Source organism: Falco cherrug, chromosome 2, assembly GCF_023634085.1.
Source record: "Falco cherrug isolate bFalChe1 chromosome 2, bFalChe1.pri, whole genome shotgun sequence".
Taxonomy (NCBI): Eukaryota; Metazoa; Chordata; class Aves; order Falconiformes; family Falconidae; genus Falco; species Falco cherrug.
In genome coordinates this window covers 113,937,327-113,963,304 of record NC_073698.1, presented here as the reverse complement: position 1 = coordinate 113,963,304, position 25,978 = coordinate 113,937,327, and the positions used below count along the sequence as shown (strand labels likewise).

Genomic DNA, 25,978 nt, shown 5'->3' with positions numbered 1-25,978 from the left:
TAAGGCCACAGGAGCCCCCAGCAGCCCTTCTCATCAGCTGGCGTGCGATGTAACCATTGCCTGGTGTCCCCTGGCGCTGAGGCTGGGCTTCAGTGAGACCCCCACATCTGTCCCTCTGTAGGAGTGGACCCTGCTCGGTGATGGGACGAGATGTGCCCCGCAAGAGGTGGTGCCAGTGCAGCCTCCGGCGTGTCTTGCCACAGGGTGCAGTTCTCCAGGTTTGATGGAAGTGTGGATGCTTGCCTGGGCACTGACTGGAAATTTTAGGCCAGCCTGAAAAGGTTAACATAACAAAGTGGCAGGTGAGAGGGAGGCATTGAATTTCAATAAACCAGCAACTGGAGAATGAAATCTCCTCGCTTATAATTCAAGCTCCTGGCTCAGGCGTCCCTCTCGCTTACCTTGGAGCAAATCTGCTGTAATGCATAGGAAACAGCTCAGCAACTGCAGTCCTGGCTGCCATCGAGGTGGAGGCTGAGGTTTGTTAAAGACCTGCAGAGCTCTGTAAAAAAAAATAATAAATTATGATCTGCTTGGACTTAGTCATTACAAGTAAAATATTTGATTAGGTAGGGGCAAGCGTTTTGCTGAAATTGGATGATCCCTTTCATATTTATGCTTGGTTACGCCTACTCCAGATGTATTCAGATGCTTGGCTGGGGGCGAGAGGGAGGTGAGGGATGAAAGGGACTTAGTATGGTGGGGGAAAACAGGAGCAGGGAGAGATTAGAATGGAGAAGAAAGCAAAGGAAACAATTGAAGGTTAAAAATAATAACAATTAGGCTGGGGGGACTGAGAAGAGGCAGAAAAATAAGCAGGGCCTTTGAAGAAAAAGGGAATAGACAGTGAAGCCTCTTATGAAAATTTAAATGGCTGAGTCTGAAGATAAATGAGGAGCCTGCAAAGAAACAATGAAAATAATAATAATAACAAAAAAGCGGAGGACAGGAAGGAGGGAAATATATAAAAGGAAAATGAGAGATTTTTGCAGGTGTATGCTGTTGAGCGTGTCAGCAGAGATGCTCCATAATGTCCTCTTAATAATGTGACAAGTACTGGGGGCTTTGTGAAAACAAACAAAGCCCAAACCTTGCAATTATTTTTCCAGCGAGTGGAAGTTTCCTGAGCATGTAAAGCTGACAGTGTCCTCCTTTTGTAGGTCTCCCTGGCTGCAGGTTACGATCCAGCCTTTCCTTCCTGGGGGGAACTAGATGCCAGGAGCTGCCGCTGTCGGGAGCAAGCACAGGCTCTCCCGGGGCACCGGTGGCTTTCTCTGCAGATGTGGGGAGACTGGAGAGGCAGCAGTTCAGTGCTTGCCTGGGGTTGCACAGCCAGCAAGGTGCTCCCCGCCAGGCAGCAGAAGGAAGGGACTGTGATCTTACCTTAGGGAAGATGCTGCTGTTCTCCACCCAGAAGCGCTGGCTGCAGGGGGCTGTTCGTCATGGTTTCGTCTGGTTTGCTGTGTCCCAGCGGAGGTGGTTGGGGGGGTTCAGAAAAAGGAGCTGTGGTACCCTGCTTGCTAAGGAGGAGCCAATGTCCTGTTGGGCTACCGGAAGGATCTGTCAGAGGGTCACCTCTTCTGTCACTAGTTAGTTCCTTGGCACTGCGGGGAGTTTCTTGGCTTGGTGGGACAGGGCTGTGATAGGTGAAGATGTCAGACCCTGCTGTGGGGAGGTGTGATGTTGCTTGTCTTTGTGGGTGGCCTGCCCTTAACCCATAGGCAGCCAGGTAGAGGTTGTGTTTGCTCCAAGCCTGCCTGGCATCTTCAGCACTGACAGACTCTGTGAGTAGTTAGGCGCAGCGAAATGGGGAAAAGGCTTGAGTTCACTGGCCCTGCTGTCCCTCCTCCACCGAGGTAATGCTCTCAGGAGCGAGCTGGTGCTGCGTAGTTTAGTGGAAAGTCCAGTCTCAGAACCTATCTGAACAGTGCGTTAGTCAACAGCTGGGTAAAGACCACAGCAGTTGCCATGAACTCTAGAGGTGGAAAGCAGATATATGACTCTTTTCCTTAAAGGAGAAAGGTTGAGTCATAGGAACCTAATTGACCATAGCTTAAAATAAAAAAAAAATACAGGAGGAGACCGATGTAGGTGAAACTCGGCAAGCCAGTCATCACTGTTAGCCCCTGTTAGGCTGCTCATCCCCCCCCCCCCCCCAGCTCCACTGCTGTGCTCAGGGTGAACGTGGTACGTTGGTCGGGGACGTGGCTGCCTCTTCCCCACTCTCTGCCTGTGTTTCCAGGGTGCAAACGTCTCACGGGCCATGGGAAAGGGCTCCTGCATCAGACTTGGCTGAAGCCCATGGAAGGCCGTGCTCTCAGCGTTCCCAGCGTGGTGGTGTGCACCTCAGCAGCTCTATGGGTAAAGGACGAGCATTTGTCAGCCTCCTAGGAATTTAATCTTCACATTTTTGTCGTGCTCTTTTGGGGCAGTGTTGGTTGAATTTGCATCGGTGGCATGAAAGGAATTGGTTTTTCACTTGCAACATGTGAGGCAGGTAGTTTTGCATTTGGCCCGTGTGTCTTTTCCACAATCTTATTACCCACACACCCCCTATGTGGACACCCTTAAGTTCCTTAAACTGTCAAAGTAAACTGCATGGATTAAAGTCTGCTGCAAAACTGTTTTAACAGGCAAGTATAAGAGGCTGCATTAGTTTTAACTGAAATCACTTTGCATGGATTTTTCTGGCATAAACCAGTCCTTAATAGATCCGGAATGTCGGAGGATGATCGAGTACTCAAATAAACTTGCAATGAATTTTAAGGGGAAATAGCTTTCTGTCTCTTTTATGTTGGATTTTTTTTCAGTGATGGCTAGAAGAATGAACATTTTTCTTAAACAACAGTGGTGGGTTTTTTTCCTTTTTTAAATCACTTCCCTGCTTATTTATTGTGGGGAGTAGCGTGCAGTGTTGCAGTATACGCTTTGCTTTAGAGTGGTGGCATTTGAAAGAACCTGCCTATAGAAGAGCTGTTTGGAGCCTCAGGTGTGAGCAGAGTCTTCTCCCATCTCTGCCAAGGGGCTGCAGGTAGCAAGTCTTTCCCAAGGAAGTTTTTTCCCAAGTGTGCCTGTTATTAGGAACAAGCCAGGACTTGGGAGCTGTAAGAGCCTGACCGAAACTCCCTTCCCTTATTGATTTCCCCGCTCCCCCTCCTGTGCTGTCGTGATTCCACTAGTTCTTCAGTCACCCTTGAGTCTGCCAGGGCACAGGAGACCTGAATACCTAATCTGCTCAAGCAAGGGGGGTTTTTTGGGGGAAAAAAAAAACCAACAATGGTGGGTGGGTGGGGGGTATTTCTCGCCATTTTAATGTAACAGAAAAAAAAACAGGCTAAAGCTCTTTTCTTCTTCCTTTTTTAAGGTCGTGTTTACAGGAATGTAGCTGTTTTCTGAAATACAATAGCCTTTAAAGCTGTCCTGCTTTGTATGTCTGGGTTACAGGGAACAAAATCCTGATAGACAAGGAGGGAGGACGTGTCCTAGCCACGCCACAGAACAAGGCTCCTGAGCCTAGCTTTGGCGATTTTTTTGTTGTGAGTGGGTAAGTGGGTCCCCAGTTTTACACAGGCTAGTGTGCTGATACCAGTGCTGAGTTTGGAGATTTTTTTTTTTTGTAAAAGAAAGAATAAAAAACGTGAGCAGAAGAACTAGTGAAGCTTGGTTTCCTGTGGGTTTTGCGTCATGGTTCAATTCCTAGGTATCTAATAAAGCGTAACTGTTGCTTTTCCTTGGCTGGGGTATCCCCATGGTTGTCTTCTAGGTGATTTCTTTGGTGTCTAAGGGTTGACCAAACGTTGCATTGTTGCCCACAGATAAATATTAATATGTGGTGGATATCTCCTCTGCTTCTCCAGCTTTTTCATGAAACCTGTGAAACTTACTCTGAGACTGCTGTTCATCTCTCGGTGCTTTTTTTGAGAGCTTCAACCACTCTCAAAGCAACAGCCACTTGCTAAAGTTAAGTATGACACAGGCACACACACATGCACTGGAATTACATACCCTTTATTTTGTCAGTGGGGACAGAGATTGTGTCCTGCCCTTCTTTCAGCCAAGGCAGAAGGGCCATGCTTCTGCAGAGCGTGTGGCTTGGACAGCAAGCCTCGTCACCTGGGTGCTGAGCCGTGCACGGGGACTCGTACAGCAGACTCCCATCCCTACAGTGGTGGTCGTAAGAGGGGATCAGACAGGCTGCTTTCGTGTGGCAGAAGAAAAGCTTAAATGGGTTGTGGGTCTGTGCACCTGCCCTGAGTTAAATAATTAATCTGCTCTGACCGTTTGCCATCCCTGTGCTCTTGCGATGATGGCTTGCTCTGACTAATCAGTCATAATTCTGCAGTTGACCTGTCTTGATTTCTGGTTCTACTTGCTTGTAAAAAACCTGCTTGGATCAGATAGTTGTGAGAAGATTATTGCCCCCACAGATGGCACAGAGCGAGGGTGATGCAAGAGTAAGTATCTTATCAGGATCCCAGTATGTTCTTTATTTGCATACCATAGCTCATCTGCATGGGAGATCTTGGGCTTTCAGGCTTTGCAGGTGCTGGTGAGACAAGCGGTTATCTTTGTGCAGGAGAAGGTGAAACAGGCCCTGAGCAGATTCAGCCTGAGGTGCAGGTCAGGCAGAGCTGGTGGCACTTCTGGATGTGAAACGTAGGTGGCTGAAGCGCTACAGGAAAATCTCCCCTGTTGTTGTCTCCTCTGGAAGCCTAAGTATGTGCAGGAAGAGGTTAACCTGCGAATGATACAAAGGCTGATACAGAGGGTAGAGAGATGCAAGAAGGTACTGGCCAAAGATACTGAGGTGCTGAGAAGCCCATCCTGAAGACTCCTGCCTTTCAGCAGGCTGAAAAATCATTAGCTTTGGGTCTTGCTCCTTTATTTTTCTTTCACAGGAGTCCAGGACGTTTAGAAATCCCCTCTTCTTGTAACAGCTGAGAAGAGCTTCCCTCTGCTTCTGCTCAAGAGCCCTCAGCTCCGATGTGAGCTGGTGGTGTTTCCATCACGCTGTGCTTTCCTCAGCCTGTTGCAGACAGCAACCAGCAGAGTATCTGCTGCAGTTCCTGGCCGTGCCTCTCTCGGTGTCTCCGGAGTTAAACTCCACAGCCTGACTGTGCTGAGGGCATTCCCAAGAAGCAGCAGCAGCAGCGCAAGTGCGGTGTTTCATGCTGGTCACTTCGCCATTTACCTGCAGGGCAGGGAACAGCAGCTGGGAAGCTGGCAGCTTGCAGAGCCTTTTGCGCTCCGATGCAGTGGTGACACAAGCACTGACTGGGAGAACTGGGGCTGTCTGGAGACCTGGGGACAGCAGTGTGTCAGCTGTGCTTGGCTCTCAGAGAGGCTTCACCAGTAGGATGGAAGTGCTATAAATAAAATCCTGGATTCTGCTGGAGTCGGTGATATTGATCCTGCACTGGAGACATCATGGAAACTTCCTATTTACGACTTTATTTCATGACTTGTTTACTGTTTTGAGTGGGTTTTTTTAATGCATTAATTTGACACAGCATGTGCCTTTGGGTTAATGATAGGTGCACCAAAAGCATCTTCTCCTTATTTTAATGTAAGAGTTATTTCTTGAACACTTATTTTTACATGCCTGCTGGCTCCTGCAAAGGATTTGGGGTATCCTGGAAAACTTGAGCGCTGTGCCTAGAAGACATACCTGTGTTTTGCAAGACTTAGACCTTTCCCTTCTGACTGTAACCATCAGTGGTGGGCATCTGTGCTGCTAGCTCTGAGCTAGGCATCTTCCTACGGGGCTGCTCGCCTCGTGGGGTCACTTGGTCAGCAAAACAAGCAGTCAGTGGCTGTAGAGCTGGAGAAAGTGTCCATCTCTTTCTGAAATGATGCCACCGTTTGGCAATTTAGCATGTGTTGTGGAAGACCACCTGGTGGTTTCTCAGTGGCTAGCTCTGCCGTCAGTTCATTGAGGTTGCATGGAGCACTCGCTGCCGGGGAACAGCAAAGCTTCCCCTCAAGAGTCATCGCACTTCCAAGTAAGAAGGTTCTGAGCGCCATTCCAAAACCATTTAGAATACAGTTTGTATAGCAGGAACTATCTGTTAAGTGAATCCTTTCAACCTGTCCGTCTAGTTTAGCAGCTGCTGCCTTAGAGGTGTTGAACAGAAGGGTTTCTGACTTCATGATGGAAAGCCATTGTTATTTCCATCAACTGATTGTTGTTCACAGCTCTTTCCACTGCACTGATGTGCCCTGTCATTTTCCTCATCTCCTTCAAGTATAGCACAGTTTGTCGGGAAAAGTGGTGGTCCCTTCTGTAGCTGCGTGTGAGGATGCTGCTCAAGCCTTCCAGACAGTGCCCTTCTGCAGGGAGGGCAACCTGATGGTGGCCATTTGTCGTTGGGGTGATAACCAGAGAGGTTCACGGAAACCTGAGAGAAGGTGGAATGGGAGAAAGGAAGGGCGCTGTGTGCTTTGAAATGCCAAGATCAATGAGTATAAAAATAAAGACTTTTAATAAAAGATTTCAATATAAAGGTGCCAGGCACTGTCATGCAGAAAGTCAGTTGGTTGTGTGTGCCAGGCTACCTGTGCCAGACTAGCTGATTGCTATGCTGGAGCAAGAGAACGCCTTTTTACACAGTCTGAAAAGCCCTTCCAAGCACAGCATTTCACATCCACTATTTTTATCCTCTGTCCCCCAAGTGATCGCCACCTAAACTAGAAGAGGCTTGGAGCCTGAAGGTCCTAGAGGAGAGATGACCATAGCCATGTACTTAAGAGGCAAAATTGCAGAAATACAGTGGGAAAAAATAAACCACATCAGGAAAATAGATTTGCAGAAGTGGACGTTACCTGCTTTTGTCTATGGTACATTGATCAGATGGCAGAAGTCTGACAACTGTTTGGCTGAATTTGTATTACTTGTCTTAAATTCTGCTTTCCAGAGTCTCTAGTGCAGGAGGAGAGCAGGTGGTCCTCCTGGTTGGAGAACTTGGACTCCATCCTGCAAGAGCCAGACCATGCCTTTCATTCATCACAAGAGTGCCAGCTTCAGAATAACAGTTCTGAGCTGCCAAAACCTTGTTGGAGGAAGGTAGCTTGGAACTAAAAGAACCAACATCGTTCATTCCAGCTCCCAGAAATCCTTCCAGCTCACGCTGACTTCGTGGCTCAGTAGATGGTTGTTGTCTGGTGAAGGTGAATATTTGTATAATATGTTACGAACAATTCCCATGCTTTAAACAGGACTGACAGAGAAAAGGAGAGTTCCGCTGTCTTAGTTTGCATGGGGGATTTTTTTTGTTCTTGGGTTTCAAACCTTTTTCTCATCTACTTATTAGCCACCCTTTGTCTCTCAGTAATCCGCATGTGAAGAAGATAAAATTCTGATCTCCCCTGCCTGTGCATTGGGATGCCAGCATTTTCACTTTGTCATCCCAGGGGAACTTTAACACCCAGACCTGGGCTGAACAGAAATTTGGGCAATAATAGAGAATAAAGCCTAATTCCGTGCTTCCTTTGGTGCTTTGCTTGTGAGGGCTGAAATGCTCTGTTCTCTTGTGTTCAGCAGGAAGGTGGGTTTTGGGGGGGTTGGACTCAGATTCTCCATTTGGGAGCCTTTTAAAGTCCTTAGTTTAAGAACTGCTGCTTGGAAAAATTGTCTCCCAAGTGTGTCTTGGTCTGTATCATCTGGACCCTGAGGCAAAAATAAATCATTGCTGCTGAGCTTAAGGAGTGACTGGCCAAAAGGGGTCGTTGGAACCTCTGGTCCTGGGCTTTGCAGCTCTAGGGACAGGTCAGGCCCCCAAAAGCAGATGGGAGAAAGGTGCTTGCAAGGACATTATCGCATAAATGAAGACAAAACAGCTCTCAGGTGTGCGCCTTGACCTCCTGTGTGATCTCTGCTGAGCTCTTGAAGCAGGGACACTAATCTCTGACAGCAGCTCTTGCACTCTTATCTCCAGTGTTGCTTCTGGTCTTACTTGTATAGTTGAAATAGAGGAGAATCCTCCTTGAAAATTGATTTTTGAGAAGGGCAACTCACCTGACTATAAAGCACCGCAAACGTTATAGTCCGGGGGGAATATGGCCTGAGATGCGTTTTGATTGTTTTGAAACAATACTACACGACTCTCCCTGTTCAGCTTTGTGTATTGCCTGCCTGTCTAAGTGTGCTAGGTTGAATGAAATAAGGCTTTTAAAAAAATTGCAGAAAAGAGGATTTTCTAAGCTTCCCCCATGTCTATAATTTCTTAACTTCAGCTTCAGAGGTGTAAAACATTAAGTCGGCGTTGCATGCACAGCTTCGGAGAAGCCCAGGCTGCATCAGCTCCTCTGCTCCATGTTTGCTGGGGATATTTTTTGTTTTCCCTGGCTGTCTTGCAGGCTCCAGGAGGCTGTGGCTTAGTAGGTTGCCCGGTGCTGGTTTAAGCCACAGCAAATTCCCACGTCCCTGCTCTTAGCTCACGAGTGCTGTTAAGTAAAACACATCAGCTTAACCCTCGGTGGAAGAGGTGTGTGCTGATGTGTTCTGCTCGCATGTTTGCGGTGGCTTAGGCTTGCCATAAGCTTCAGTAGCTCGCTGGTGGCGTTTGGGATCAGCTGGAGAGCTAAGCCCTGACAAAGGTGAGATCGTAGAAGAGGGAAGGCGGTGGAGAAGGAGGGATTTGTGAGCTGACTCACCTCGGTTTGCTGCTGGAGATTATTGCCTCCGCAGGTGAGTGGTCAGCGCGGTGGGCTGCAGCCCACAGGTGCCCTCCATGGACGTCTCCGCCAGGCTCTGTTTCGGAGGGGGTCGGTGGGGTCCCCTGCAGTGCACTCAGGTGTCACTGAGCCATGCAGCTGGGGCCTGGGGAGGTCCCAGGGCTAGGGACACGCCAGGCAGAGGCCAGCAGAGCTGCAAACACAGAGCCCACTGAGGAGCCGTGGCTGGTCAGGTGTTGGGTCACAGGGCGGGGACGTCCAGGCTGTCACAAAGCACGGGTTCCCCCGTTGCAGAGAAGGGAAAACACGTGTCCCTTTAGAGGGCATCTCTGCCCCCACCTCGTGCCTTGTTCGCTTGCAGGCTGGTTTTCACACTCCTTGCAGCGAGCATCTGCCTGGCAGAGCGGGGTTGCCGCATCCACGTGCGCGTGCGAGGGGGGTAAAGGTTTTCCTCCCTGCGGGGGCTGGGAGGTGGAGGCAGAGGTGAGGCTGGTGCTCTCTGCCCTCGCCACGCACCCGGCTCACCCTGCTCTCTGTGTCCCCAGTGTTTCTGCCCCTCGGGCCGCCCATCATCAGGGTTTGCTCCACCGATGCCCCAGCTAATTTTTGCTTAATGAACAAATTGTGATTCTTACTGCTGCCTTGTCCTTTTGCCATCCCTTCCTGGTTTTTCTTTTTTTTTTTTTTTTTCTTCTTTTCCTTCTTGTAATGAGGTCATTTGAACTTCTCCATCTAAATTAGCTGTCCTAATAACCAGATGCTCCTGGGGGTGCTTTGGGATGAGGTGGGTGGAGAGAGGAGAAGGAGCTTGTTAGAGGGAGCCTGCCTTCCCCCACTCCTCAAAGCAGCTTTAGCTGGGGGCAGGGGCGTGATGGGACACAATGAAATAGGGGCAGCAGGTGTGAGTGTGCTCTCAGTACCCACCTCAGCGCGTCTGAGGCAGTTGAAGGAAGGGGACCAGCAGTTCTGCAGGAGCATCTGCCACTCGCTGGCAGGAGGAGGCTGGGAGAACTGCTCTGAACAGCACTGTGCTGGTGGGGCTGGAGCCCCACAGTAAAGCGCAGGGGGAAAAGAGAGGGCGAGTGGAGCTGAAGCACTGCGAGCAGTTGGGAGAGCTGTAGCTCCGGTGGGTCTGTCGAGGACAAACTGGAGTCGGGGCTGAGCGCATCTGTTCCCCTTGCACGCCTGCCCTGTGTGCACAGGAAAGGGGTTGCTCGGGGTGCCTGCTGCCATCCCAGTGGGTTCGTGCGGGGCTTGGGAAGCTGCGGGGGGGCATTGCTGCCCCGTGTGCTGGGGATGAGCACACTGGCTTGTGACCACCCCATCCGGCTGGGGGTCCCATGCGGTTTGGCTGTGAGGCTGCTCGTGGATGCACACCATGGGGCAGGAGCAGGCTGTGCACAGGGGTCCTCTGCCGCTGCCCGGAGGGAGCGTAGTGACAGCCTCGAACAGGCACACGGGGCAGGCTCTGTGTGCGACTAACGGAGCCCGCAGCGAGCGAGAAGTTCAGGCCCTGAGCTGGAAAGCTGACCTAATTTCCAGTTTTTGCGACTTCGGTCTGATTCTCTTTTCCCCTTTCTTCTACAGCAGTTACTTTTGGGTTTTGCTGTGCCCTTTCTCACTGGCTGCTTGAACTCACCCTGTTGCTTTGGGAGATGCATTTCTATCGGCATAATTGTTCCAGCCAGTCGTTAATATACCAACAAGGATACTATTGTAATCGGAGGATTTATTACTACTGCTGTGAAACAACTGTCATGCTATCTTACTTAGCTCTTCGGCTCCCCTCTTGCCTTCTGCCAGCAGCTGAATCAGTGACAAACTGCCCTTTTAAAAAGGTGCAAACGTGCAAACTGGGGATGTTGTTTTATTTTATTTTTATATTTTATTTTCCAGCTTTTACTACAGCATGCTGCAGTGATACAATTGCAAGTGACTTTAGTGCTTCACTATGCATTTCTTGATTGTGCAGCAGCTCAAAGTGACTACATAGTTCAACTTCTCATTTAAAATAAGGCTTAAATATTTGCATGAGGATTAAAAGTATATTCTGACTGCTTTTCTTTAGACCACAGCACAAGTTCTGCTCATCCCTTCAGGAGCTTGAAGTGAATTCCCTGACTTAATTCAGAAAAGTGTATGACTTCCTTTTTAGTTTAGTTAATTAATAGTATTTTAGCTGCTTTTCATTTAAACCTGTCTTTAACCATCCTTAGTTCTCAGTGCAGGTGGGGCTTTACTGAAGGAAAGTAATCCCCAAACCAGATTATTAACACTTGCTTTCTATTTTTCCCATGGAACCAGGAACCTGTTGCTATACAGTGGTGGGCGAGGAAGAAAAGAGGGAAAAGGTTTGCACAGAGACCGCACAGAGTCACAGCGAAAGTAGGTCTTGGGCTGGTAGGTTTGCCTCCTCGGTTTCTGGTGTCAGGTAGGACCTTGGGCACTGGAGGAAACTTAGAAGCGACAACAACAGGAACAAAGTTTTCCTCTGCCTGTCACAGACCTTGTAGTCGTGACTTAAAAATAAGGCAAGAAAAGGACGCTGCCGGTGGCGTGATCTGCTCAGTTTTGTCTGCTTGCAAAGGTGATGCTTGAAGGTCTTCATCAGTTACGTAGTGTTAACACAGAATGTGTCTTCCTCTGTGCTGAAGGCATTAGGTGAGCTTTTGATTGATGAGGAAGAGCGGGGTCTGGTGTGCTGCAGCACGTATGGATCGGCATGTACAGCTAATTGCCAGGCATGAGGGCTTGCGAGGATTACACTCCTCGTCTGGGTATCTTCCCTGCCTTATCACCACCCTCTTCCTCCTGCCGCATGCACGCACATGAATTTGGATCCTGTAAAGAATGGAAATCAATAGCAGTGTGGGGGAGGGATACAAGGAGCGTGGTTCCCTGAGAGCTTGCAGTGGCTGGGAGAGGACAGGTCCCTTCCAGCTCTCTCTGTGACAGTGGGGTGGCTCTGGTAGCAGACCCTCCCTCCCTCCCTGGGATGGCACAGGTGGCTGCAGGAGGGTTAGCAGATGATGGTGACGGAACGCTGTATCCCTGTGCCTCACACTCCCACCCGCGTTGCCATTCACGGTGCCGCTGGGTGCCTGCCAGCGCTCACCTCTGGACCGGTGGCACTGGCGTTGCAGTCCCTCTTGAGCAGCTCGTTCCTGTCTTGCACACGCATCCGGAGGGGTTGGGGAAGGAGGTTCGTGGCACCAAGCTGGGATCCCTGCAGGGCAACAAGATGTCGTGGGGCAGGTGGAAACATAAGTCTCACACCTGAAAAATCCCTAGCAGTATTTCTCAGCCAGAAGCAGCTCCCTAGGAGTAGGGAACACATGTGTTTGTTCTTCCTAGATAGTTCACATTTGACACTTGGCAAGCTTAGCTCTGTCCAGGTAGTACGAAGTGGGCGTATGGGCGCACAGGGTAGCACCATAGGGTGCCTCTGAAGCAAATCAGTGGGTAAAAGCTGTAACAAAGTCCAAGGGAAGAAGAGGTTGGTGGGTTTTACTTGTCCAACAGTGGCCCTGAGATAGTCCCGTGGTGCTGGGTGGCCTGTGTGAGTTGTTTTACTCCTGCAGAGCCTCCAGTGTAAGGCTGTCATGGTGCTAAGTGATTGTCACAGTGGTGTTTTACCAGCTTGAGCTAGGGAGCCTCTGGCTCCCAGCCTGATGCTCCTCCTGCATTGCTTAACAAGGAAACGGCATCTCCGGCAGGTTTGCTGCCTTGCCTGGGTGTAGGTGAAATATTGGTAGCTCTCTAGTTTGTGACTAGCACATAAAAGCTTTGATAGCCTATTCCCTGGAGATGGTCGGAGTTTTGGATAGCTAAGGGCGAACCATGGGGAAAAGGGAGACACCTGGGTCATCCGACCGTGTGGAGAGAGTTCAGCACGGTACTGGGAGCTACTGGAGATGGAGCTGGTCCTGGGGCTCAGAGGAAAGCCTGTTGAAGGTGTGTGCCAAGTCCAGACCTGGGAACTCCAGCCTCTGCTCCCCACTTGTCTTCTGGGAGTCTGTAGGCCAGTTCCCTGTCCTGAGGTTAGCCTTAATTAGCTCACCAAGCGCACGTCGATTGTGTGTTGCTGAGGTGTGTGTCCATTTGAAGCGGGTTTGACTGGAGCTGTGTGTGCAGGCTTCCTGAGGAGAGGGATGCTCGCTGGTACTGCCGTGGCAAGAGGGGAGCATCTCCTGGCTCCCTGCTCCTCCTCCTCCTCCTCCTCCTCCTGCTGCTGCTAGCCCTGGGACTCTCCCTAGCTGGGTTCCTGACGCCCTCTAGCGGTAATATTTACATTTAATAGTTCAGGAGCTTTCAAAACTTGGCGGGGGTTGTGAGCACCCTGTGCTTAGCAGCCCACCCCCTGCCAAGTACCTGTCCCAGTGCCCTCTGCAGTCGCCTGTGGCTTGGGCGCTAATAGGAAACGATGTATTTCTTGCTGCTTTAAGAAACTTACTGTTTCTGCCCTAAGTACAAGCTCGGTGCTGTCAGCTGCGACCAGGCTCAGCGGACTGGTTCAGGGATGGAGGTAGCACAATAGCTTTGTGTTTTTCATCTTCCTGGCCAGCCACTCACTGCCAAACCTAACCTTGATGCTGGAGACACAGGGTTCTGCTGACACCTCCAGGGGGTCATGACAGCTGCAGGGGTGGACTTGTGTTGGAGGACAAGGAGGAAGCAAGGCTGGATGGCGCGTGTAAAAGAGAGGAGAGACAGGGAGGAGCTGGCTGAACACGTGTGCTGCAGCATCCCTCTTGGCTCTGATTCAGGTGCGGCCCTGCTCCCCTTCACACAGTGGTAACTCCCATCTAACCTTACCCTTGGTTTCAGGTGGAGCTCAGCTTGCAGAGTGTCCCCAGAAGCCGTGGTGCTTCCCACAGCAGGCAGCTGCGGGATGAGTGCGGGCAGCTCAGCAGCGTGATGGCTGGCAGCAGAGCCAGCGCTCCCAGCTGAGCGCTGTGCAACTCGTGTCCTGATAAGCAAACTGGTGTCTTTGGAGGCTGAGCAGGGTGACTAGCTTGGGAGGAACTTCTCTTCTGCTAACGCACCTCCCTGCGTGTGGTGCTGTGCCCTGGCAAGCGCCTTTGCGGTGTTCCCTCCTTGCTTTTCTCTCCCATGACTTCCAGGCTTGGTCTGCTCCAGCTTGATGGGCTAAGGTGTGCCTGTAGCCCTCTTGTCAGCACAGGCCAGGAAGGTCTGTGCCTTGGGCTGGTGTGTGAGCCCCTGCAGACCTGCTGCGGCAGTCCCCAGTGCTCCACAGCACTCAGAACAAAATGCTCAGGCTTCTGAAATGAGCTGTGACCTGCTGCCACGTTTGGCTGCCTCTTGAGAACAACGTTTTCTCCTTCCTCCTACCCGCTTCCCCCGCTCCCCAAACGTGGTACCCAAGGTGCATCTTGCAGTGCAACTATACAGTTGTTTGTGCATCACTGGCCAAGCGTGAGAGCAGTGGTGCGAAGCGCAGAACCTTCCCGCTGGCCCAGCCAGCTTCGGGCTCTTGCCTGTCCCTCCCAATGTCTAATCCTTTGGAAACTGGGATTTTATTTAGTGAGTGGGTCTCTAGTCCTTCTGGTTAGGAGGGTGACACTAACCGAATGTATGTCCATGCCAGGCTGATTTAAGGCAGTGGCCTCAAGGCTGCGTGCAACCTCAGAGTTCTTACTAATGCCTCTAACCAGGAGGATTTTGGTTGAGTTTTTTAACCAGAAGAGCAAGAGGAATGCAGCACAGCGTGTCAGGTGTTACCACAGTTAAATTACAGCCTTTAACAGCGTGCCACCACCTCCTGATTTTTCTCCAAGAATGCATTTTGCAATAGTTTGCCCATGTGGTGTAAAAGATGCTAACCCTCCAGCCAGATTATGACCTGGGAATAAGTCACGGTTCCAGCAGACGAAGCGGTGCCTGTGCCAGCCTCTAACCTGCTCGGGGAGATGTGTGGGAAGCGTTCGCTTAAGGCTCAGCCTTCGGATGGGCTTCCCAGCATCAGTCCTGGGGAGTGGGCAGCTCCAGCGGGGCTAGCAAGCCAAGTGCCTGTCCCCTCCTCGAGTGTGACCTGGTGTCCTGCGGGGCCAGCAGCTCTTGGCCAGAGCGCAGCTGTGCTGCTGAGCAGGGCTGAGGACACGCAGGCAAGTGGTGGGTGCACAGGGCCCTCAGACTGGGGGCGGGGGGGTGAGGATGGGTTCACTTTCTTCACAGACACCCACGTTCACCCCATAAGCTGCTGTGTGGAGGCTGGTGTAGCAGGGCGCTCTGCCTTCGAAGCAGCTCAGCAGGGAAGGAACTCCAGCAAGGGGATGATCAGGTTTAATTTATTCAAATAATGTCAGAAAAGTTGTAAGAGCCCATGCGTGGCTCTGGAAATTATGCAGAAGGGTTTGAAATGAGAAATTTGAATCTTACCGTGCAGGCATTGTGAACCGGCATGGTTAGTTGTTGCTGTCACCACTGGTTTGGGAGTCGGAGGGAAGCGGGAAAGTGAAGCAAGGCGGGATCCTGGCCATGGTCTGCCAAAGGCTGTTGCCGGTGAGCAGGGAATGGGAGCCCCAGCGAGGAGCATGAGAGAAAGGGAGGGAGGAGGAGACATGGCTGCAGGGATGGAGGCAACAGCCTGTAAACGGCTTTACCAGGTACTTTCCCTGTCAGGGGCAGTAAATTCCTTGGGTGGTGAACACGTCGTAGAAGCAAATGCTCCTATCCAGGCTGGATGCGGGAAGGTTTCCCTCTCGTTTACTCTATCTCTTGGCTTTTTTCTTTTCTCTCTTCTGCTTTTGACTTTTCTTCCCGTAAATAATCCCAGTGGTTGTCTTCACTGCAGCTCATTGCTTTCTGTAGCTGTGCCTGAATGAAACAGATGCAGCTTTTGGCAGCTCAGCTAATTTTATCAAATCTTCCAGTGCTGTCAATGAAACCGAACTGAGATATGGTAATTATATTCCACCAGTACGCGGCAAAACCGTAGGCATTAACAGGCTCACTAACGCTGCCTTGTCTGCAGAGCTGGGGAGAGGGTTTGCATTCTTCTTTTCACCTGACGTTTCTTGAGACAGCAAAGTCTAGAAAGGCTTCTTTTTAAGAAAGTCTGTCTTCTGGTGGGAGAACCTCCTGCTAAAATTAAGATGCTTGTTAGCGTCAAGTAGAATTGGGGGGCCGCACTTTTATTTTAGCAGCTGTACTTCTTTTCCTCTAGTTAATCAACTGGAAAAGTAGCCAGCAGTTTTATTACCGGGTGCCTTGACACGGCTGTGTCCCGGGGGCAGGCACTGGCCAGGCTGCAATTGCATTGCTGCCCTCAGAGGAGCCTCTTCCCTCTGAATGCAGAAACCCCTTCATTTGGCCTGCAGGGTTCATTAAAACATGAAACGATATAAACAAAGGAGAGGGGGATTGGATCACCGGGCTTTTTAATGATGGAAGATTAAAGGAATTAAGTATGTCTAGCTTGGCCCCACCGGTGACTGAGGGGCAAAGACCATGCCAGAGCTCAGGGGTGGCTGAAGGATGTGGGCAGGAGGAGGGTCACGAAGCATGCTGCCGGGGCGCGGGATGAAGGGGAGCCCACCCGTGACGAACTGCCTCGATGGGAAGCGGGTGTATTAAGCTGTGCTGCTCTGCAGCGTGACGGAAAACCCAGTGCAGTCACTGGGGCCGTTGAGAGCAGGAATTTAAGCGCACCGCTGGAGTGTGTACTGCAGGTTGCGGTCTTTCCCAGCCAAGGGTTTGGGGGATGATTTTCCTCCTTTGGGGAGGTTAAATGTGAGCTTAACAGGGTTTGCTAATGCTTAACAATTAATGACAATCGTAAAAGAAACCTCTCCCCCTGCTCTCCTTTAATGCATCTAGGCTTTAGGCTCAGCATTTTGGCATTGCTAACACGGGGGCTGTGTTTCTGTCCCCCTTTGCAGTGATCCCCGACTCGCTGCGAGTGACAGCGGTCCCACAGACACTGAACAAAGTGGAGCGTGACTCCCTGGAGCTGAAGTGTGAGGTGTCCAAGAGCACAGCCCAGCACAGCCACGTCTCCATCGCCTGGTACCGGCAGCGAGGCAGCGAGATGCCCGTGGAGATCATCTCCCTCAGCCGCGACTTTGTCTTGCGGGCTGGCAGCGCCTATGCCCAGCGGCAAGCCACGGGGGACGTTCGCTTGGACAAAGTTGGGGAGACCACCTCAAAGCTCACCATCTACAACCTGCACCCATCGGATCAGGGCGAGTTTTACTGTGAGGCAGCAGAGTGGATCCAGGACCCGGACAAGTCTTGGTATGCCATGACCCGCAAGCGTTCCCAGGGTGCCATCGTCAATGTGCAAGCCACCGGTCAGTGTCTTCTCTGCCTCTTCTTGCTTGCCTGGGCGGTGGGAGGAGGCTGGGGCTTGTCTCCCTGCTTTGCCGTGTGCCCCGCTTGGGAGGCTGCTGGTCGGGTGAAGCATGGCAAGGGAGGGCCCAGGCGCTGCCTGTGGGCAGAGCCAATGTCAGCAAAGAGCAACCAGGGGATGCCAGGGCAGCGCAGGGGCTTGTGTGGCAGGCCCTGTCCTCTTGACGTGGTCAGTGGTCTGGGGCTGACACAGGAGCTAAAACATACCTTAAGCGCTTGGTGCTAGCACAGGCAATGAGAATATTGGTAAGGGAGGAGGGTAAGAGTGACACGGCAGAAGATAAAACTAAAAATTTCAGCAAGCGCTGTATTGCACAAGGCCCATTTGCAAATCGAAATCCTTCTCCCAGCCCGAAGCACAGGTTCCTGCTAAGGATCTGAAGACGCAGCTGAGCTCTTTCTTCCTCTGTGATGTGCCCCAAGGCCCTGCCTTTTGACCCTGGTTGAGCTGGGTGCGAGTAGGACTAGGCGTTGGGTCTCATCCCACAGTGCCACTGGATGCTGGTCTCACAGTAGAGCTGCTCCCAGGAGCAAAGGCTGAAGGAAAGCTCTAGGACCGGGGCAGCTCTTGCGTGCTGGGCAGCAAGCTGCCTCTCCTGCAGCACAGCCAAAAACAAAGCCCCTAACAAAAAGCAAAAGCACAGCAAAACCAAGCCCCGAACCCCTTCATCTGCAGATGTGCGTGTCTGAGGGTTGTCGGCCGTGCAGGAGGTAGCAAGCTGTAAATACCTCACATGAGCTTGCCGAGTCTTCTGCTGGGCTTTGCCATGCTGATGTGAGTTGGTGTGTCTCTCCCCAGATAAGGAGTTCAGTGTCCGGCTGGAGACGGAGAAGCGGACGTACATCGTGGGTGAGCCGGTGGAGTTCCGGTGCATCCTGGAGGCGCAGAATGTCCCTGACCGCTACTTCTCCATCTCCTGGGCCTTCAACAGCTCCCTCATTGCCAGCCTGGGACCCAATGCTGTGCCGGTGCTCAACAACGAGTTTGCCCAGCGTGAGGCCCTGGGCCAGCTCAAGGTAGCCAAAGAAAGCGATAACGTTTTTGTGCTGAAGATTTACCGCCTCCGCCTTGAGGACAGTGGCAAGTACAACTGCAGGGTGACAGAGCGGGAGAAGACCGTGACGGGGGATTTCATCGACAAGGAGAGCAAGCGACCGAAAAACATCCCCATCGCTGTCCTGCCACTCAGTAAGTAGAGACTTGTCCATCCCCTCCTGGGGCCATTGCTCTACTGGGCAGCTAGCTGGTGAGGCCGTGACGTACCCAGATTTTGGCAGTGGGGAAGAGGGAGGATAAGAGTTTGCATGCTGTGGAGGCTTGAAATCCCAAGTGGAAAGATTTATTTTATTTTTTTAAAATGGGAAGGGGATGATAGAGAAGGAGGGTTATGTGCGGGGAAACACGCACCCACCTTGGTAATGACACCAAGCTGGCGGTTTCGTCCTTGAGCTGAAGGTGCACGTGACAGCCTCTGACTTGCTCCTCACACCTCTCTCCTCGCCCTGCTCTGCGGGGAGCTGGGTGCTCTAAAGTACTCGGCAGACATGATGGGGAGACCAGCTTGGCCTTGGTTTATCCAAAGAGCTGCTAGGGTCCTGCCGTTGAGTGGCTGTTGTTGAGCTGTACTGCGTGAGGGCTGTCCTGGGAGAAGCCAGGGTTCATGTGCTTCTCGAGCCCCGGGTTGCTCCTCAGCTTGCAGCTCTGTCACGGTCACTGTGTGTCTGCCAACCCTGGTGAAAACAACCCTGCTGGAGGCTCGCCTGAATGCCTTTTATGTTTGTCAGGCAAACATGACAAATACAGAAATAACAGGTTGGGAGGACTCCTTCCTTGTTTTGTTCTCTGGAGCTCGGGTCGCTGTGGCATGGTGAGCCATGCACGCGTTGCCCAGGCTAGCCTGGCAGTGGGCTGTGACTAAGCAGAGGGTAGCTGCGAGAGGATTTTGTGCGATGTCTGCTGTCTGTTAGGTTTGTAGGAAAACGCAGCCCTTTCCTCTAGCTCTTTTTTCCCCTCCTCATTTCTTCAAAAGAAATTCTGTTTCTTTTCTCTCCTACTAATATTTGGTCTCATTTGTTTGGCTTTGAAAATTACTCTAGCTAAAATTTTTGCGTTTGACAAATGCCTAAAATGTAGTACTTTTAGGCACAGCCACCTTGCAGACAGATTTCGTTCTTGCCGTTTGATAAATCACCAGCTCTAGGAACAAATGTGATGGTTTTTAAAGGGTGCTAAGCGTCCATAACACTGACAAAAGAAAGCAAGAGTAACGAGCGCTCAGTATATCTGAAAAGACAGCTGTAAAGCCGTACACCTCTGGGAAGCTCAGGATACCGTGGGTTTTTTGATGTTACCAGAATTTGATAGCTACCTCTAGTGTCATTAGCGATGGGAGTTGGGGAGAGCTTCTCCCAAAAGCTGTTGTAGGAATAGACGTGGCAAGATGGTGATCAGGATGACGTGCATTGAAAAGCCCAGGGAGCTGGAAGCTTTTTTTTTTGGCAGAGCCAGTTGCATGTGGTTGATGTTGTAGCAACACAAATTCCCTCAAGTTTTGCTGAGATCCCATCCCGGACCTGCGACCAGAAGATGCAGCAATGTCTCGTGAGCCGTAGGCAGAGAGATTTCTCCCAGCTTTGGCCTACGCCTGATTTGAGTGTGCAAGTCACCAGGAGCAGCTCGCTGCCCACAAAGCTGTTTTTGGATGTGGTCATGCATGAGGTTAAGACGTGCCTGGACCCAAATGCGTGGGCAGTTTCCTGCACCTGGTAGAAAGCCTCTCTGGCCGGCAGCGTCCTTCTTGCAGACCAAGAAGTGGCAAGTGTGTGTCATCTCCCCTGTGTGTATGCGTTTCTCTCCTTAGAGACCAGCATCTCCTTGGAGATTATCAACAATGCCAGCAATGTCTTGGAGGGAGAGAGCCTGCGCTTTGGCTGCAACGTACGCTCGGGCTTTGGGCCCCAAAGCCGCCTCTCCGTCACCTGGCAGCTGGTGGACAAGCTGAACCGGCGCAGCGAAATCGTGCGTCTGGATCGGGAGGGCACCCTGCAACCAGGCCCCTCGTACGCTGAGCGCAGCAGCTACGGGGGCATCCAGGTGGAGCAGGTCCGTCCCGGCTCCTTCACCCTGGAGATCTTCAACAGCGTCAAGGCAGACGAGGGCCACTACGAGTGCCGGGTGGCCGAGTGGACGCGGACTCTGGATGGGGAGTGGCAGATGGTTGGGGAGCGGCACGCGGGCACCCCGGTGTCCATCACTGCTCTAGGTGAGTACTTGAGGCGCAGGGGGCCACGGGGCCGTGCTCCCTCTGTGGCCAGCCCCCCCTTCAGAAGGTCACCTGCGAATAACTGGGGCTGCTCTCCGCACTCCAGCCCTTGCTTGCTGGCCAAGTGGAGATCCCTGGCAGCCCACCCGCAGCTGCTGGTAGGTTGGTGCAAAACTCCTGCGTGCCCCGTTGTGTGTGGGGGCAAAGTCTGAGGGGTGGCTGTGGCAGGAGCAGGGCAGGGGGTGGCTAAGGAGAGGGGCAGTGCTTCCAGCGTCCTTCTGAGGAGAGAGGCTGCCAGTCCCATGACGTGTCCCCCCAGCACTGGTGAGCAGTGCAGTGGTGGTGCTCCATCAGCAGCCTGTGGGCACTGAAGCCTCGCTGTCTGCCCTGGGTAAACCTTACCTCCACTCGCCAGGCCAGGAGAGCAAAAAGCTGGGCATCTGTTGGCCCAGCCACCAGAAATGACTAGCATCTCTTGACGGCGACAGAAGCCTGCGGAAGACATGGATCAGGAACGGTCCTCATAGCTTCTGCAGGGAGGCACTGAGCTGCTGGCCTGCAATCACAATGTTGTCCATGCCCAAGCCGAACCAGCTCCCGGGATCATTGGTACTGTGCTCTGCCGAGGGGCTCCTCCATTCCAAACACAGTGCAACCACGTCAGTTTAGGAGAGGGCGGGTAGGGCATTAGGGATTTTGCACAGATTGTGAATTGCTTTGGTCCCGCTCAGGCCTTGCTGTATTAAGCCCTGGACTCGTTTCCAGAGCGCTCTGCAGAAGACTGAAGAAGGGATGTCTGCTCCTGTGAGGCTACTGATTTGCAGAATGCCAGCGCTATAAACAATCTGGGAGCTCTGTTGAAAGGTTGAGATAAGAATTTCGGTTGGTGAGGTTTTTTTGGTTCCCTGCAGTATTAAACTTAAGCTTTGGCAAGATGTGTGAGAGACCAGACTTCAAAGCTGTATCGTATTCTGATTAGAATCTTGCTTTTTTCCTCCTTTCCTCCCCTTCACTTTGGACCTTTCAGAGGCTGTTCTGTCTGGAGCTAGAAATCTTTGCTATATAGCTTCCGAAAGCACATAGGGACATTAGTTTGTAAAGAACTAAAGGCAGATACTTACCTGGTTTTAATGGCACCTTCCTTCTGAGGTCAGCAGCATTTGTCCTGCCGTAAGTTTATGTATTGGCCCTTCTCTCTACTCGGCCACTTGTAGAAGTGTTGAGATTGAGTGCTGAGATTTTAAAATGTATCACTTTTGCTCTTGTTAAAATTTGTAAGATGCTCAGAATTGCCCAGCAGCAGTTCTAGAAGATGTGATGGAAAGGTAGTTGTCCCTGCTCCTCTGCTCCTTGTCCCAGAGAAATCTCCAGCGATTGAACATGTTCTGTCAAGTCCTAAGAAATTCCTAGGTCCTCTTCCTATAACTAGCAAAGCTGCAGTAGCTTATGAAAATTTAGGGGAGAAAATGTTGAGTATTGTTTCGTTGCTGCTGAATCTGGTATTTTTTGTTCAGCGCAGTGGTTTTGAAGTGCCCTGAGAAACTCAAATGGAAGGTGCTAAGAAGGAGCAAGAGAGGTTTATGGCTACAGAAATTGCTAGTAAAAAAAAAATGCAGTAAATTTAGTGACACTCACACTTCAAGTTAAGGTCTAATCGTTTACTAGTCTGCCAGGGTAAGAAACTCTTTAGCTGTACCAGCACAAATGATGTTTAAACCCATAAATCTGTCCACAGGGTGGTTCAGAAGCAATAGCCAGGAGAGCGATGTGACGTTGGATGAGACCAGATGTCCCTGAACTTTTGAGGATCTCAAGTGCCTGGCAGGGACTTAGTTCTTGGCTGGCTGGGGGAAGGAGTGGGCAGGCAGGGTGAGATGGGGGGCTGCTGCGTTCTTGTAAGGAGGTCCTGCAGCAAATCTGCCCCCTTTATGCGTGGCTTCTCTCCTTTTGTACCAAGTCCTGAAGGAAGCATGGCCTTTGTGTGTTAACCTGAGTGCCATGACCATGTTGGTTGAGTTGAGGACATGAGAAGCACACCTGGCTTTTGTATGGCAGTCAAGAGAAATCCCTTCGGGAAGCTTCCTTGCCCAGGGCAACTGGAGATTCAACTTTTAAGAAGTCAGCTGGTCTTGGTGGAATTAAGTTGGCTTTCTAGGGCCGTCGCTGGCTCAGTGATGCTCTGAGCTGGGCCCAGTAACATGCTGGCCAGGACAGGAGGGCTGCTGCTGGCTCTGAAGGTAAGGGCTTACGTGGGGATGAGATGCAGCAGTCCTGCAGGGGAGACAGCCTGGGTCTCACTCTCTTCTCCTGGGTAATCACTGAACATGTCACAAGAGTCTTTAATCCCAAAGATTGACCTGTTTTCTCAGTAGTGACATGTCCTGGAGCTCTGGCACGGTGACGCCGTGGGGCTGCAGAGGCGCTTGCTGGAAGCAGGCGGATCCAGCAGTGTCCGTGCAGCAGCTCTGCGGGTTGCAGGGAGCTCCCGGCTCGTCTCCCAAACTGTAATTTCGAGCCAGTGGCAGGCTGAAGCTCTGTGCTGATCCAGAAGACATTCCTCTTTCTACTGGGCACTGGCAGGGCTCTCGTCCAGCAGCAGCAGCCGCGCCAGGTGCTGGGGTGGTTGGCACTGAAGGGGGAGGGAGGAGAGCTGCCAGCCGGCGTGGGGCACCCCACGGAGCCTCCTGAGAAAGGAGCGCTTCTTGGGGAGGTTCCTGGTAGAAAATGAGGTCCCTGCTAAATCTGCTGGCTGCGCTGAAGTGATTACAAGAGAGGAAAATACTTCTTTCTGCAGCGCAGAACGTTACTTTTGAATTACTAATAGACTGCTGGTTTTAAAGTCCCCTAAACAAGGTGCCGGGGGTAGACAAGTCAAAACGTATTGACTGGCTTAGAGTGCCGTACAGCCTAAAGGATAACTGCCTAAAGCTGTCCTGGAGCTGTGATCTGGAAGAGAACAAAAGCCATGCTGTGTGAAGAACAAGAGCAACCTGTTTCTTTTTTAGTTGCCTCCATCCTGGGGATTTGTAACCACTGCCAGCTCTCCGATGCATGAACGAAGGCTGCTGCTTGTTACTGTCCTCATCTTCCCTTCACCTGCCGCAACCAGCCGCAGGCTGGGTGTGGGGAATGGGGGGGGCACCCCCTGCCTGAGGGGTGGATGTGGACTGCGGGGTCTGCAAGCTGTCAGGCTGATGCTGGGTAGCTGCAGTGCCTGGTGCTGCTCCCTTGCTGCTGCGCTGCCACGTTTTCGTCCGGGGCTGTGGCAGCCTGCAGAGGCTGGCTGCTCACCCTCTGGGTTTAAAAGATCTGGCTTGTCTGGGCAGAACACACCCAAGTGTGTTTTTGCTGCTGCTTTTCGTGCCGCTTTGCAATTGCAAATGAGGAGCCGGCACAATGCAAGCGGCTGATTACTCCATGCCCACGACTGGGTGACCACACTCTAGTTTTTGTGTGCCAACAGCCTGGACTCACTAGGCAGGTGTCTCTTAAAGCCCTCTTCTCTCTTTCCACAGAGGCCGGCTTTGCTGTCACAGCTATCTCCCGCACCCCTGGGGTGACCTACAACGAGTCCTTTGACCTCCAGTGCATCATCAAGCCCCACTACCCATCATGGGTACCCGTGTCTGTAACGTGGCGTTTCCAGCCAGCAGGCAGCACAGAGTTTCATGACCTGGTCACCTTCACGCGTGATGGCGGGGTCCAGTGGGGTGACAGGTATGCGGGTTTCCGGACCCGCACTGCCATCGAGAAGGCTGAGTCCAGCAACAACGTGCGCCTGAGCATCAGCAGGGCGAGTGACACGGAGGCTGGCAAGTACCAGTGCGTGGCTGAGCTCTGGAGGAAGAACTACAACAGCAGCTGGACGCGGCTGGCAGACAGGACCTCCAACCTGCTGGAAATCAGGGTCCTGCGGCCAGGTGAGTGCCAAGAGCACAGGAGAGGGGCTGGGGGTGTGTCATGGGGATGGGGTATTTACCAGTGCTGCAGTGGTCTGTCTGGAGTGAGGACCCCTCTCATGGCTGCAACTGGTGTCTCACACTTGTACAGGTGGAACTGCTCGGCTCTTTGCCCGCAGATGTGTTGGAGCTCCCTTATCCACCTCTGGGGAACCGGGTCCTCTCTTTGTTCCTTGTATGTTGGCCATGGGGCTTTCTTCTGGGAAGTGAGGTGACTGAAGCTCGGTCCAGTTTCTGGACTGTTCCTGTGAGATGGAGGCAGCTTTGAGATTGATGGCTCCATTCATCAGAGCAGACTAACCTGGGAAGGAGGGGAGAGGGATGGGGCAAACAGGGTCAAGGAAGAGAGACATGCTCCCACCAAAGCCTGCATGTGCGTCTGTGCCATGTGAGGTGCCGCAGCTCTTGTCTGGTAACTGGCTGCATCTCTCGCTCTGCTGGAGGCATCTTCAAAAGCAGCTGGCGATCACAGAGCGTGACTTTCATCCCCGCTAGAAACCGAGCCCTTTGCAGCGGGAAGTCACCGAGGCCGTGGGTGCCCACACAGAGTGTGCAACAGCTGGGCAACAAACGCCTGGCTTGGCAGCGAGAGTCAGAAAACCTACAACGTGCTTATTCTCCCTGTGCAGCCGGTGGAGAGAGCTGGGTCTTAGCACTGATACTTTGGTGGTGCCTTCTATTGTCCACAAAGGGTGCGAAGATACGTCTGCAGTCAGGGCAGCTTGGGCCATCGCTGAGCTGAACGGTCCATTGCTGTCTCTGCCTTAGGGCTGGAGTTGATGTGTGGAGCGAGGCTTTTAGCACCTTCAGGACTCTTGGCTCAGGTCCATGCGGTTTGGTAGTCCTCCCTTCATGTTCCCATGCAGAGGAACTGCTTCCTAAGGTCTTTCTTCTGGCTTAGGCTTTGTGCTTTTCCCCTCGGTGGCCCTTTTCATACTCCCCTCCACCTTCCCCAACCCTTAGTATGCGTTTAGAAAAGTCGGGGGATTCTGTGACTTTCAGGTGCCTCATGAGTTTTCCGTCATCTTTCTTCCGTCTCTCATTCCTTGCCTTCATCTCCAGGTTAATCTTTGCCATTTATCTTGATTATCCTGCCTTGTGATACGTGTTTTACTGCTGGCAAGGTCAGCTTTGTGATGTTCATCATTTTAGCTTGTTTCCCTAGGAGGCAGCGTTGACTGGATATGGTCCCTGGAGTAACATGCTTCTTCATGGCACATCTCTGTGCATGCATACATGTGTGAGGGGGAGAGAAAGAAATCCTTGGTAACAGCTTCCAGAAGAGACCCTCTTTGTCATAGCTCAGGGTGGCAAGGAGGACATTCAAAGGACATGTAAACTGTGCTCTGGCAGCCAGTTCTTCTTTACTGGAGCAGTAACCATCAAGTGATGCCTTAACAGAACAAGTCATCTAGGTCTCCATGGTTTTTACCTCTCCCTATCCCCCTGCTGCTCGACAAAACTACTGCTACACAAATCTTAGCTGTCAGTCCAATGAGCCTTGCATAATGTTTCTGGTTTTATGGCTTACAAAGGGAGGTGGAAGAGAAGAGAGGGACTTCACAGAGCGTCCCCAGTGCCATGGTTGCACACTCTCTGTGCTTTGTCTCCGTGTCCAAGGCAGCCTCTGAGAGCAGGTGGTTGATGTTCTCCACAAATGCAATGCCAGCAGTCACACCAGTGACTGCTGTGGTTCTCTCTGGTGTTGCAGGC

The 25,978-nt window shown here is 51.8% G+C and overlaps 1 protein-coding gene across 2 annotated transcripts in view; it reads left to right on the top strand.

The window, feature by feature from the left end:
- The window catches only part of IGSF3 (immunoglobulin superfamily member 3), a 100,138-nt gene that overhangs the window by 46,573 nt on the left and 27,587 nt on the right, over nt 1-25,978 (top strand). The window contains exons 3-6 of one of the 2 annotated variants that reach the window (XM_055702449.1): nt 16,575-16,985; nt 17,843-18,232; nt 19,905-20,306; nt 23,822-24,226. In XM_055702449.1, the coding sequence (XP_055558424.1) occupies nt 16,575-16,985; nt 17,843-18,232; nt 19,905-20,306; nt 23,822-24,226 (1,608 nt within the window). The remainder of the gene's footprint in view (nt 1-16,574; nt 16,986-17,842; nt 18,233-19,904; nt 20,307-23,821; nt 24,227-25,978) is intronic. The other variant, XM_055702451.1, reaches the window with a different exon arrangement.